General features: G+C 39.2%; 1 protein-coding gene across 7 annotated transcripts in view; it reads right to left on the reverse strand.

Annotated features, from left to right (window-relative positions):
• The window catches only part of HSPBAP1 (HSPB1 associated protein 1), an 84,695-nt gene that overhangs the window by 47,737 nt on the left and 22,682 nt on the right, over positions 1 to 14,276 (reverse strand). For 6 of the 7 annotated variants that reach the window (XM_060298148.2, XM_060298147.2, XM_030858339.3 and 3 more), the window contains exon 4: positions 233 to 369. The exons of the other annotated variant lie outside the window; for it this stretch is intronic. In XM_060298148.2, the coding sequence (XP_060154131.1) occupies positions 233 to 369 (137 nt within the window). The remainder of the gene's footprint in view (positions 1 to 232; positions 370 to 14,276) is intronic. 7 annotated transcript variants of the gene reach the window in all.

The raw sequence follows: 14,276 nt of genomic DNA on the forward strand, positions 1-14,276 counted from the left end.
AACCAGAGGTTAAGAGATCTGCCCCGGTCATGAGGCAGGCTGACAGGATGGAGCAGGGAGTCCTGCCCTCTACCCGACACCCATTCCTCTTCCTGTGCAACACACAAAGACAAAGACACACACACACACACACACACACATACACACACACACACACACACACTCTCTCTCTCTCTCTCTCTCTCTCTCTCTTTCTCTCTCCCTCACGCATGTGCATGCACATGTGCATTACCTTCCTTGTACCTGGAATACTAGGTTGCAACCATAGGTGTCCAGATGACAGGGTGTATGGGCCCCCATGGAGCCGATCCACAATGTACTTTCCTGTCCATTTCTTCCAGGAAACCCAAAGTCAGACCACATCACATCCTGTTTTGAAAATAAAGTCACAGTCCATCAAGAACCAACCAACTCTGTTGTATAGGAGTGTTACCCATTTTCACTTACACATCTGGTTTTGGGCACTTGGAACACTCTCTTACAGAAATTGCTATAGATGGAAGAGGTCAGGTTTCCAGAGCAATTCAAGAAGTCTTTTTAACCAATAACATATCTGAATAACCCCACTAATAGTAGTTATTCAACAAATATTTACTGTCTGCCTATAACATGCCTGGCACTCTTCTAGAGCATGTGATGAATCAATGCACAAAATAGACAAAAACGCCCACCCAAATGAAGCTTACATTTCAGAGGTTGGAGACTGACAATAAACACGAGACACAGTTATGCAGATATATGGGGGAAGTGGCTCAGGCAGCAGGAACAGTGACTGCAATGGAAATAGTATTTTTTTAAATCTCTGAAGCTTAACTCAGGAATCCAAAAAGGCACATTCCCTCTAAGCAGTGCAGATATTTTGAGGCCTAAGTAATGTACTAACTTTTTGCACTTTCAAAGACCACATGAAAGAAGGCTTCTCCTAGGTTAGTGGAGTTATTTAAAATTATAGATGCTGGAGCATCTATAGTAGTTCATACCTACTAAACTGGAGTCTCCAGGTGGGGGAGACACAGCATATCTTTTGAAATACTTTTGCTATGCTCCTCAAGGTCATTAACTCTAAGTGTAAAGAACTTGAAAAAGAGACAGCACAGTGCTTTCAACTTGGCACTCCTTATGTCTAGTTCTGTGGACAGATCCTACCCAAGTCAACTACTGATCCATTAAATACCATCTGGTCCAGTAGTTCTCAAACCAGGCTCCCTGGCATCCCCTTAGGGCACTGGGGATAGCAGCAAAGGCTCTTTCTTTCAGCAAACTGCTCTGCTTGATTTTATTTAGGTTTGAAGAAAGGGTGTTCCTGCTTTTAAATAAAAGTTAGAAAACTATGAACGTAGTTTGACATAAACTCAAATCCATGGAACTTAAGATATGTATAAGCTGAAAAAGAAAAAGAACACACTAGTGAACCAGGCAGGAAAGTTTTGCTTTATTTTTTATTTTATGTGTTTTGAATCATGAATTTTTCCTTTTGAATTTTAAAAAACAAAACAAAAAACACCTCTATGTGCAGAACATGGTCCTAAATGCTGACACTACTCAATATCTTCAAACTATTCTCTTTTTGGAGGCAAAGCATTAACACTACTCAAAGAGAAAGAGGATTTTGGAGAGACATTTTTAATGGATGGTTTTAAGGAAGACTAGAAAAAGCTTTTTCATTTTTGTTTTGAGTGGTAAAAATAGAATATGCGCATATAACTAATATCTGTTATAAAAAGGGGAGTTTTTGCAAGGTCAGCACTATTGTAAATGCATATGGCTCAAATGCAGCAGCTCCAGGGCGTGGCAAAAATCACGTCCCCTCTGGATATAGCCCATATGCTCCATGAAGGGAGCTTACCTCTGTTTTCCCAGTGCCTAATATAATACCTGGCTCAGGTTAAGTGCTTAAAACCTTGGCTGCTTGGGAGGGAAAGAAGAATCTGTTGGCTTATTATGGGTAAATGGTTCAGGTCAAGAACATTTCTGAGCATCTATTACATACCTGGTATGATGCTGAATGTTTGGAATATGAAAATTAATACAACACAGGCCCTCCCTTCAAATCTCATAATGGAAGATAGTCCCATAAATGGACCCTTCCAATATAATGCAGAAAGTGCTCTCACAGCAGTGAGCAGAGAGTGCTCTATGATCACAGAAGAAGGGCTCCCAGTCCAAGCAGGGAGCTTAGGGAGGCTTCCCATGAACCTGGTCCTTGTTGAACAATTCACCACACCTCAGTTTGGAATTTAACTAAAGGTAGATGAAAGACACGCAATATAAAAACAAAAAATGGGGATCTGTCTTACCTAAGAAGAGGCTGGTTTAAGTGACTCTTAATCTTCTTACAGATACACCCCTTTGGGAGTCAAATGAATGCTGATATCCCTCTCCTCAGAGAAATGAACGCACACGCACACGTGAGCGCGCGCACACACACACACACACACACACACATACATACACACACACAGTTTCACATACACTTTGAGGGAGTCGGTGGACCAACCCCAGGTGAGAAACTGTTCTAGAGCACTACTTCAGAAAGACTCACAGAAGGAAAGTTTTTCTACTAGGTCGGGGGGTGACTATATGAAAAACTGACGTGAGGCTTCCCTGACCTCTTACCTAACACAGTAATGACTAAAAAAGGAAAAATTATTTTGGAATGATTAGATCAGGGCGACCTAAACTTCAGCTGCAAACTGGCTGAGAAAACCAGAGGGTGAAGGGTTTGGGGGCAAGTGGCAGAGAGAAAGTCAAAGTAAATTTGTCAGAAAATAGATAGCACCGAGTGTTATCTATTTTGGCTTTCTTTCCCCACAGGCTCTTGAGAGTTGGGATTTCTTGCCAGTTGAGTTCAGCTATTTACAGGTAGTCAAATCTCTGAAATGAGTGCAGGCCCAGGAGGAATCTGCGTTGGGTCTTGCTAGAAACAAGTGACCCTGTTAGGCAGCCACATCGGTGAAACTAACACAGGTGACTGGCGGGGTGATCCATCCTGGAGTCTATTCCCACATCCACTTCAAAAGTTGAAAAAGTCTTTAGAAATCGTCTCTATCCATGGAATTCTATTCTACATCATCCCTGAAAAGAGCAAGCGTCTGGTTGATTGCTTACTACAAAATCAATATTTGCTTTCTTGTAACTTCCAGAAGAAGGTCCTAGATTTGTTTTCCACAAACAACAGGTTTATGTTCTCTTCTGCCAAAAACTGTTGTCTTTAAATTATCTGAAAAATGGTCATGTCTTCTCCTTTATCATTTTTTTCAAATATCTAGACTCAGTAGCATTAAATATTCCTTCCAGTTTCTCTCCTCTTGACTACCTTTGTCAACAGCCCTCTTAAAGTCTGGCTCTCAGAATGAACGCCAGACACAGTCTATGTAGTTCCTTGCGTATGGGTCTCAACATTCCATGATCTGGACATTACACTATTAATACACTGTCAGACAGTGCTTTTTTTTTTTTTTTTAAAAAGCAGCTGAATTATACCATGGCTAATCTAGGCTTAACTGCCTTTTTCTTATGAACTGTTGCCTAGCCATATCTCTTCATCCTTGATGTTACAGAGTTTAGGAGAAGGCCATGGGACCCTACTTTTATCCCTCTTAAATTGAATGTTAAGTTTCTGCCTGGTGCTTTGCAATGTTTAAATGAACCTACATACATGACTCCTAAACCTTCATCTCCAGTCCTAGCTTCTCTTCTATTTACGACTAAATCTATATTTTCAACTGCTAAACATATATTTTCAGCTACTAACTATCAGGTTATTGAATCCATATGGTGGGACAGGCCCTGATACTAACATTTTCTTTGTATCATCTCATTTAATTCTTATGAGATTGAAGGTAGTTATAGCTACTGTACAGGTGTGGAAACTGAGGGACAGTTCTGTCCTTCTGTTAAAAAACATGGAGACATTTTTGGTTGTCATAATAAATAGGAGGGGGGTGCCTTGGTATTCAGTGGATGGGGGTCAGGGATCCAGCTCAACAAAACAACAGAAGTTTTGTATCTTGCACAATTTTCATAACACTGAAAAATCTGATTTTAGTTACCTGAGATTAGAGCTCTGACTCTTTTTTTTTTTTTTTCTGCGGTATGCGGGTCTCTCCCGTTGCGGAGCACAGGCTCCGGATGCGCAGGCTCAGCGGCCATGGGATCTTCCCGGACTGGGGCACGAACCCGTGTCCCCTGCATCGGCAGGCGGACTCTCAACCACTGCACCACCAGGCAAGCCCCAGAGCTCTGACTCTTAATTTCATATATCCTCAAAGGACTTTTGCACGGTTTTAACACATACTGAATTTTCTAGAAACACAATTACTAAGTAAGTCGAGGGAGGACTGTACTTTGTGTTCCTGCAGCTTCATCAAGAGTTGTTCACCGTTTTGAAAAATTAAGTCACCAGCAGCATTGAAACTCATATGATATTTGATTTAGCAATGTATACACCAATATCAGTCTGTGCTTGTACTGTCTCATCAGGGTGACTCTATGTGTATAGATACAAACATACTCATTTAGCCTCATTTCAAAATGTTAAATATAAAATATTGGAAATATTCTATGGAATTTTATCTTAACTCTTCAAAACTGAACCTTTTCTTTGTAGGTAGGTACAAGCATCTGATTAATTCATTATGTCTTCTAGTATAGAGATGCTTGAATATTTACACATTAAATCACATACTTCTGCTTAAATTCTCCTATATTTTATAGCTGGGGTAGTTTAATAGTTTTTAAAAATTATTTGTGGAAGTAATTATATCACCTGCAAACTGCATTTCAGAACAGTAAAGGGGTTGCAGGTTCTGGTATGAGACTATTGCTACATTACCTCTCTACTGCTCTCCCAGCATGGGCTACACACCTCCCTGCCTTTGCTTCTGCTGTTCCCTCTGCCTGGCTGGTCTCCTCGCTGCCCTTCCCACACCCCAATTCACATTTCTCTTTCAAGACCCAATGTAAGTTTCATGTTCTTGAACCCTTCCACACTCCCCACCGCAACCCCTTCCTCCCCTGCCGCATGCAACCTGGTCATTCTCTCTTTTGGTCTCTCTCTCCCAAAGAACTTTGATTCTTTGCCTGTCTGACCCATTCTCCTCAAAGCAGCAAAGAGTGATCTTAAAATATTAAGTCCTGTCCCCCCTTTGCTCTGCACTTAGAATTAGATCCAAATGCCCTCTATCATGGGCCTGTATGACCAGGCCCCTCTCACCTCTCTGACACCTCTAATCCTCTCAGTCTCACTGGCCAGGCTTCAATCACAATGGCTTTCTCTCTTTTTTTCCAAAAAGGCAAAGTCTTCTCACATTCAAGGGCTTCGAACTCTGCTTAGAAAGCTCTTGACTCTCCATTCACTTGGCTAGCTTCTCATTTTTTAGGAATCAGGATAAATATCACCTCCTTAGAGAAGGCTTCCCAACTTACCCTTTTAGAAGTCCCTCTGCTGTACTGATTTTGGCCCATTTTTGTTTACTTCATAACAGTTAGGACAATTGGTTAGACTCACTTGTCTGATTTCACTATAGAATATGAGCTCCCTGAGGAGAGGAGACCAAGGCTGTGACTCTCTAGCCCTAGCACAGTAGTTGAAAAACAGGTGTTTGTAGAGTGAATATACAATCATGCACATTTTACAGTTATTTTCTGTCTTTTGAACATATATTCACCTCACAGACCCCAGCAACTGGCAGAGTCCACAGCACACAACAGAGCTTGAATCTAGTTTCTGCATTCATCTACTCTCAGCTTTGGCTTCATGTTTTTTAATCAGCTGGAAGACTTATTACTCTGCTTTGCCTTTGGAATTTTTTTCTTGGGAAAATACAGGTCTGGTGGGTATGGTCCTGGAGCTCCTTGGTCATCCCAGGCCCGTGCCCAAGTCTAAACAATTCTCCCAACACACAGTGGCTGACAACAGCCACCTGCGACAACCTCACAGAGAACTCAGCGAGCTCCCCCAGGGTCTGCAACATCAGAGGAGGCGCATCCCAGACCACAGCGTGCATCAAGGTTGGGCCTGGTTTCTGGAATAAATGGACTATCCATTCAAAATCATTATATGTTGGCTTTGGAGGTCCACTTAATCACACACCTGGACTTGACTATGTTGTTATGTCTTCTAGCGTAGTTATTGAGCATTAACACATCAAAATATATGTTATTATAAATTACTTCCTCGAAAATTCTCCTTTATATTATGGGTAAGGTATTTTAACAATTTAAAAGAATTACATGTGTAGGTAATCGTATTATCTACAAACTGTTTAAAGGGAGTGCAAGATCTGGGAGAGTTGAGAATCACTGCTATAGCACAACTATTAGAATCAAAAACTACTGACTGATAATATATGTGATATGCTAATAGGGGATGGAGCCTCAAAAAGTGTAAGGCATAAACATCTCTATTATCAAGAACTCTAAAATCCAGTTGAAGACACCAACTTGAAATAACAACATAAACAAATCAATTACCCCCTCCCTAATATGCCAGAAGGCAATTCTATCATGATCACACAACTGTACAATAAATTAAGAGGTCAAGAATGCTTGATATTTGCTTTTGTCTTTCTCTGTCTTGATCCCTCAATAAGTACTAATGCATTAGTACTTAATCGAGAGATATGAACTTTGTGCTTTTCCCTTCCTCTCTTCAGTGAGACGTATAGCAGATTGCTAACCTATCAACTTAACCACTAAATAAAATGACCATCAATCATCCTGCCCCAGGGATCTGGCCACAGGGGCCCCCCCTTGAAACTGCCAGCCCTATGGCTGCCTAAGAAATCCCTCTGGCTTCAAAATCCTCTCTCCCCAGCTGACAAGGGCATTCTTACCTATGCACTAAAGATGGCTGTACAGACTCATTCTGGGAACCCTCCCTTTAATGCTGCAATTCTCTCTGGTCCCTATACTTGCTGCCTGCAGAGGCCCTGGAATAACTGTGCTTTTTGTAGAAATTGTAAATCTTCCTTCAATTTTTCATGTCCTTCCATGAACAGAGTGCGCCATAAACTGCCTACTTTTCTTAATATCTCATTCCCAACTTTATTCAGACAGATAACGTGCCCAGCTAAGAGACATCTGTTTTCCAGCCTGCCTTGCAGTTCAGTGGGGCCATGAAACTAAATTCTAACCATTAAGCAAAAGTTGTTGGATGGGACTTCTGGGACAGTTCCTTAAAAGAGAGGCAGAGAGCCGGGAGTACACGTTTGTCCTTCCTTCCTCCTTTCTGAAATACAGTGTGATGGCTCTCTTGGAATACAAGATGGCTTTGAGGATGAAAGCCACATGCTAAAGACAGAGTAGAAAGACAGGAAGAACCTGGGTTCTTTGGGATGACAAAGCCTCCATTCCAGCTCCGGCCAGTGTACCTCCAAACTTTCCTTAGGTGAGGAAAAAATTCACCATTATGCGTTTAGTTAGGCAACTTCCATTCTGGGATTTCTGTTACAAGCAACTAAGCCTAACCCAAATTGATTCAGGAGGGTAACCCATGGAACCTTGTCTTTCCCCAATAATCTCATTCTGTCAGAGCCTTTATCTTGGGTTTGCAGTTATGCCAGTCCTAAACCCTACAGCAGAGAAAGATATCCTTGAAGAAATACGTCTGTAGACACTTCGGGGTGAAAGTAGGGAGAGTTTCATGGTACTATTCTTTGAGCATATTATAAATACACTAGGCTTCCCCAGGCTAGCCTGGAGAACTAACCGCCAAGATCTGCATTGTTCCTCCAGGAAAAAAAAAAAAGTTCTGAGTCCAAACAATTGATATACAAATAAAATGTGTAGAACACAAGCAATGAAAATTACAAAAGACAGCAAAAGAGTAGAAAGAACCAAAAGGTCTTGATAATCAACTCTTTAATTAAAAAATAAGACCACAGTTATTATGGAAGTGCTAATGTAGGGCTGCAGTACTATAATTTAGTAGTCCATTAGATACTCTAGTGGTTAGGGGTAATTCTAGAAGACAATATCACATGTTACCCCAGTACTTAAAGGAATTAACCAGGAATTCAGCCCTGCTTTTTCATCCTCCCCCACAACCAACCACAATGGTTTCCTATCAGCCCCAATTCCTAGCCTCTTCCCAGACATATTCTGGGAAATTTATCTGCAGTTTAAAGACACCTAAGAGAGGGACTTCCTTAGTGGCGCAGTGATTAAGACTCCACGCTCTCAACGCAGGGGGCCCAGGTTCAATCCCTGGTCAGGGAACTAGATCCCACATGCATGCCACAGCTAAGAGTTTGCATGCTACAACTAAGAGCCAGCGAGCCACAACTAAGGAGCTCTCGAGCTGCAACTAAGGAGACAGCCTGCCACAACTAAGGAGCTCGCCTGCTGCAACTAAGACCCAGCGCAACCAAATTAATTTTTTAAAAACTATTAAAAAAAAAGAGAGACACCTAAGAGGGATGGAAATAACAAACTACAGTGTTTCAAGACCAAATATGGCACAGCTTCTGTACAGAATGAGAGTTATAAGCAAAATTCATCATTTACTCATAGTTGAAAACTGGCTGGCCAAAGAAAATGAACTTGCTTTATAACACAAAAGTAGTACAGATACTTTATTCTCCTCTTTCCTCTGGATGGTTCTGCCTTGTCATGATGTCCTGAACATAATATGTAATTTATAAATAATAATGGTTTTATTTCTTGTGTACATAGAGTGATCATATTTCCCAATAAAAAAACCAGGACATAAAGGATGACAACGCACTTTTGTGCTACCTGTGAAGATAAGAGTTAGTTGGGGAGAAACTGCTTAAATACCAACATAAGGAAATATTTAGAAACAGTATATTTTCCACTGCCTAGTTTTCTTTTTAAATTAATTTCATTGAGGTAAAATTTATATACAATAAAACATACCCATTTTAGACTACAGTTCAGCAAGTTTTGACAAATGTATATACTGGAATAATCACCACCATGATCAAAATATGGAATACTTCTACTACCCCAAAAAGTTCCCTCTTACTCCTGTGCTTTCAATCTGCCTGCCTCTACTCTCAGTCCCAAGCAACCACCGATCTACGTTCTGTTATCCCAATATTTTGAAACTGGATTCCTTTAAGTACACATAACAGCAATGAGGATGAGTTTTAAAAATTGCTTAATAAAATTGTCTCCAACATTTTAAATAAGAGAATCTAAAAATCTGGTTGTAATTTTAAAAGTTCAAGAAAATGTATATGCTTCAATCTTCTTGATTATATATAATATTCTAAAACTATTGCAATCATTTAAATGACAAAATAGTGTCAGAAAAAGTACTAAAGTCTAATAGCACATTTTACACTTTTCTGTCTTAAGGCTTGGCTCCACATTCAACTTTAAACTCCCACGGGAGCCAAGTCTTTTATTCAAGTTGGCATCCTTGGTACCTAACACAGCACAACGAATGTTCAAAAATTGCTGAGTTACTGATCTAGGTGACTAGATCTAATTTTATGCTGAAACTAAGTCGCTCCCAAACCTGTTCCAATTAACAAGTTAAATAATTGTTGCAGACTCAAACACCATTTAAAAAATGCTGTACAAGCAACCAAATCTTCCATAATTTTACAGGTTTTTTAAAAAATTTATTTTTGGCTGCATTGGATCTTCGTTGCTATATGCAGGCTTTCTCTAGTTGGGGCGAGTGGGGGTGCTCTGCCTTGAGGTACATGGGCTTCTCATTGCAGAGGCTTCTCTTGTTTCAGAGCATGGGTTCTAGGCACGCGGGTTTCAGTAGTTGTGGCACGTGGGCTCAGTAGTTGTGGTTCACAGACTCTAAAGCACAGGCTCAGCAGGTGTGACGCACAGGCTTAGTTGCTCCGTGGCATGTGGGATCTTCCCAGATCAGGGCTCAAACCCATGTCCCCTGCATTGGCAGGTGGACTCTTAACCACTGCGCCACCAGGGAAGCCCAATTTTACTGTTTTAACCAAAGAACTTAAGAAAAACTGGTAATAATACAGAATAGTGGCTTTTTTTAAAGCCTACCATTACCAGAAAATAATTCATTCTTAATTTGTTTACCACTAAAAAATGGTATATTTTGAGTTGGAGTGTTCTCAGAGCCTAGATTTGGTGTGAGCTAGTATAAGCTCTAGGCTCTGAGAATACCCCAATTCAAAACTATTTGTTCTTTTACCGGGCTGTTTGGGTGACTTGTGGTCATGGTTAATTGGAGTCTATCTATCACGTTAAAAGTTGTCTCATTCTATTTATTCTCCATGCCTAGATCACACACATAGGAAAACTGAATATACATAATACTATAATGAACTTACATCTGAATAAAAAAAGAAAAAAAACCCCAAACAAAAATGGAACTTTAAAACAGTATAATTAACTATAATTACTATGTAAAACTTATAAAGGATAAATACTTCAAACAGCCCCTTAAATGAACATTATAAATTAGCAAGTACTTAAGGCCCTTTTCCCCTTGAAAAAATTACCTCAGGTAACAAACAGAAAAGAGTTAACTCTACCCACAGATAGGCTTGGATAAATACCCAAATTCTTACATTCCAATTTGCCTCATCAGAAAGCATCATGGGCCATCAAACCCCTTTAAACATCACTACACCACCTGGCTCAATTTCAACATACTCTCATAACTATGTTATAAAGCCCAGGACAGGCTAGAACTAATCTTCCATGTGCTGCATTTTGAGATTCTGTGTCCTGGTGACTTAACAAGGCCCCTGACTCTCAGCAGTCAATCTGAAACACAACATAAAATGGCATCTACCTGGGAAATGTTCTTGGGGCAAATCCCTTTTGCTATATGTTGATTCTTAATAGCTTCAATTACAATGATACTTATAGACGATGATAAAATGTAACACCTGTCATTCTTACCTAATGAGTCAGAGATAAAGAAATTTTATGGTACTGTCACAAATTCCCTACCTTCCTCACAAAGTAGAGAATAAAATGTTCCAAATAGATGCTTTACTTAGATCAGTCAATGATATGATGTATAGCTAAACGAGGCCAATTTCATTTGTCATATATGAAAGTCAGTTAAGTGTCAAAATCATAATTTTTGGCCAACTTTAAGGCTACAGGATATTTTCCAATAATACCACTATATTTACCAGTGTATTTATCAGTATATATAAATATTACATATTTATCACTGAATGAATTTAAGTAGAAGCTGTAAGTAAAAACTTATAAAACTCGTTAGAAGGCTGAAGAGAGCCGAGAATTTCTTGTCAAGATTGAAAAATGCTACAATTGATTAACTAGAAGCCACAGAAAACTGGACAAGGGTGAAGGTGGAGTTTAAGTTAAAACACCCTCTGAAGGGCCCCTAAAGACCAAATAGCAAAACAAGAAATGGTAAGACTAGGGGAAAAAAAATACACTTATGTAATCATTGAAATACCCATTATGGATTCAGCACTATGTTAGCAGTTTGGGGGAATAAAAAATTATACAACATAGTCCCTGTTCCCAAAGAGCTTACAATGCTGTTAGAGAAACAAGTCATAGGCATTCTATGTCACGTGCCATTTAAATAACAATCCAAATAAAACATACAGGAATGAAGGCAAGGAATGGATGGATGTAAGTACGAGTGGTTGAGAAGGCTTCATAGCCACGGATCAATCTGAGCCGGGCCCTAAGAAGTTGAATTTTAATAGGCAGAAATTGAGAAGAGCATGAGCAAAGGCCAGAAGACGAGAGAACACGGTGGTCCAGCACTCTGCAAGGAGACTACTCAGGGACACATGCAGAGGAGACAGGTCATGTCAGTCATACTGGGGAGAGTCTTAAATGCTATTATCCTTACACAATTTAAAGGCATGAAATATCTGTGGATATAATTAACATATTTAAATATTTTCATAAGAAACTGTTTTGGAAATAATTAGAGGAGGAGTCAGAACTAGAGGAGAGTAATTTCAGAACGGATGATGTAGACCAGAGGTTCTCGAAGTGGTCCACAGACCTCTTGGGGGGGGGTCTGTGAGACCCTTCCAGAGGATCTGTGAGACTGAAACTATTTTCATAATACTACTAAGATGTTATTTTCCTATTTCACTGTGTTGACATTTGCACTGATGGCACAAAAACAATGGTGAATAAAACTGCTGTTGTCAAGCTGTGGAACCAAAGTGTACTAATAGCATTGCATTCTTTTTTTTTTTTTAATAGCCTTATGAGGCATAACCGATGTACAATAAACAGTGTATATTTAAAGTGTACAATTTGATGAATTTTTTACATACGTATACACCTGAGAAACCATCACTACAATCAAGATGACATTTTGATCATGTCCAAAAGTTTTCCCATAACCTTTTGTAACCTCTCTCTACCCCCTCATTCTTACATAACCACTGATCTATTTTCTGTCACTATACATTTGTTTGCAAGTTCTACAATTTTATATAAATGGAAGCATATAGCAAGTACTCCTTCTTCATGCTAACACTAACCAAAGGCAAACTAAACAAAGCAGACTTTGGACAAAGTAGACATCAGAACAAGGAAGAACTCAGGAAAGAGAGGATCATCACATCTTGATAAAGTATCAATCCATTAAGAGGACATAATAATCCTAAATGTGTACGACCCTAAACTGTTACTAGCTGCAAAACAAAAATGGACTAACCTAAACTGAAAAAGAAATAAATATGCAATTATAGTTGAGAAATTTTAATACCTGTCTCTATATAATGGGTAAAACAAGTGTACATAAAATCAGTAGGGATACAGGGGACATGAACAATCAACTTAATTGACATTTATAAAAGACAAAAACAGCAGAATACACATTATTTTCAAGTGCCCAAGCTATCAAGATTGACTATATTCTGGGCTATAAAACAATAAATTTAAAAGAACTGAAATCATACAAAGTATGTTCTCTGAACACAATAGAATTAGAAATCAATAACAGAAAGACAGCTCGAAAATCCCCAAATATGTGCAAACTAAACATTATACTTCTAAGTAAACCTTAAGTCAATGAAAAAATCGCAAGGGAAATCACAAGAAAATATTTTGAATAGAATAAAAATTATCTTGGAAACTTGTATCTTGAAACTCATCAGCTAGAAAGCTTCCTAAAACTTAGAAGACTTTTCTGATGAGAATGGTGATGCTATTAACAAATGTCACTTTTTTTATAATAAAGTATACAAAGATGCATCAACATTTCGAAGATCTATATAGCTTAGGAAACCAGTATTTCCCAAATGGCCAATGAAAAGTATTACAAAAGATCCATTCCATGCAAGATAGACCAATGGATTTTACTGAAAGACTAGGAAGGGTTCATTGATCACGGATTCAGATTCTTTTTTTTTTTTTTCTTTTTTTTGGCAGGGGTACGCGGGCCTCTCACTGTTGTGGCCTCTCCCGTTGCGGAGCACAGGCTCCAGACACGCAGGCTCAGTGGCCATGGCTCACGGGCCCAGCCGCTCCACGGCATGTGGGATCTTCCCGGACCAGGGCACGAACCCGTGTCCCCTGCATCGGCAGGCGGACTCTCAACCACTGCACCACCAGGGAAGCCCATGGGTTCCGATTCTTGATTGCAACAAACGAACGTTTAAGAGACTACTCATTAGTGGTAGAAACAACCCAAATTTGGTGGAATATCAAAAAAATCCACAATTATCTAAAAAGGTTGCCAAAATGCTCCTCTCTTTTTCAGCTGCACATGTGTGTAAAGCAAGATATTCTTCATATACTTAAAACAAACCAAAAATCGCAAGACTAAATGAAGCAGACAGAAGAAACAAGCTGTCTTCTATTAAGCCAGACACTAAAGAGCCAACTATGTAAAACAATGCCACTACTCTCATAACATTAAAAAGAAATTTGGAATATAATTACTTTCATAAAAATGTCACTTAAATTCACATACAATGAGTTTATTCTAAATAAACATTTAAAAAATTATCAGTTTTAATGTTTAACTACCCACCGTTTTATGACAGACGGAAGAAGGCTTGAAACAATAAGTAGTAAGATTTAGTGACTGAATGAATTACAGTGGTAAAAGTAAAACAACTTAGGCACCTTTGATGTAAGATCACTTCATGCTCAGAAAACCTTGAGATAAAAAAATGATATAATCTTAATGGACTTGGTTGTTCATAGCAGATTTGCCTGGTCTAATCTAGAGAATTAATCACCGTAATGTGAGCTGAAGAAAACTCATTAACTAAAAATATCGTATTTTATAAGGGCTCAATTAGAATTCCAGCACATTACCAAAAGGCTGCCTTTTATACCCACACTTAATAAATAGG

Source organism: Globicephala melas, chromosome 4, assembly GCF_963455315.2.
Source record: "Globicephala melas chromosome 4, mGloMel1.2, whole genome shotgun sequence".
In the NCBI taxonomy this organism is placed as follows: domain Eukaryota; kingdom Metazoa; phylum Chordata; class Mammalia; order Artiodactyla; family Delphinidae; genus Globicephala; species Globicephala melas.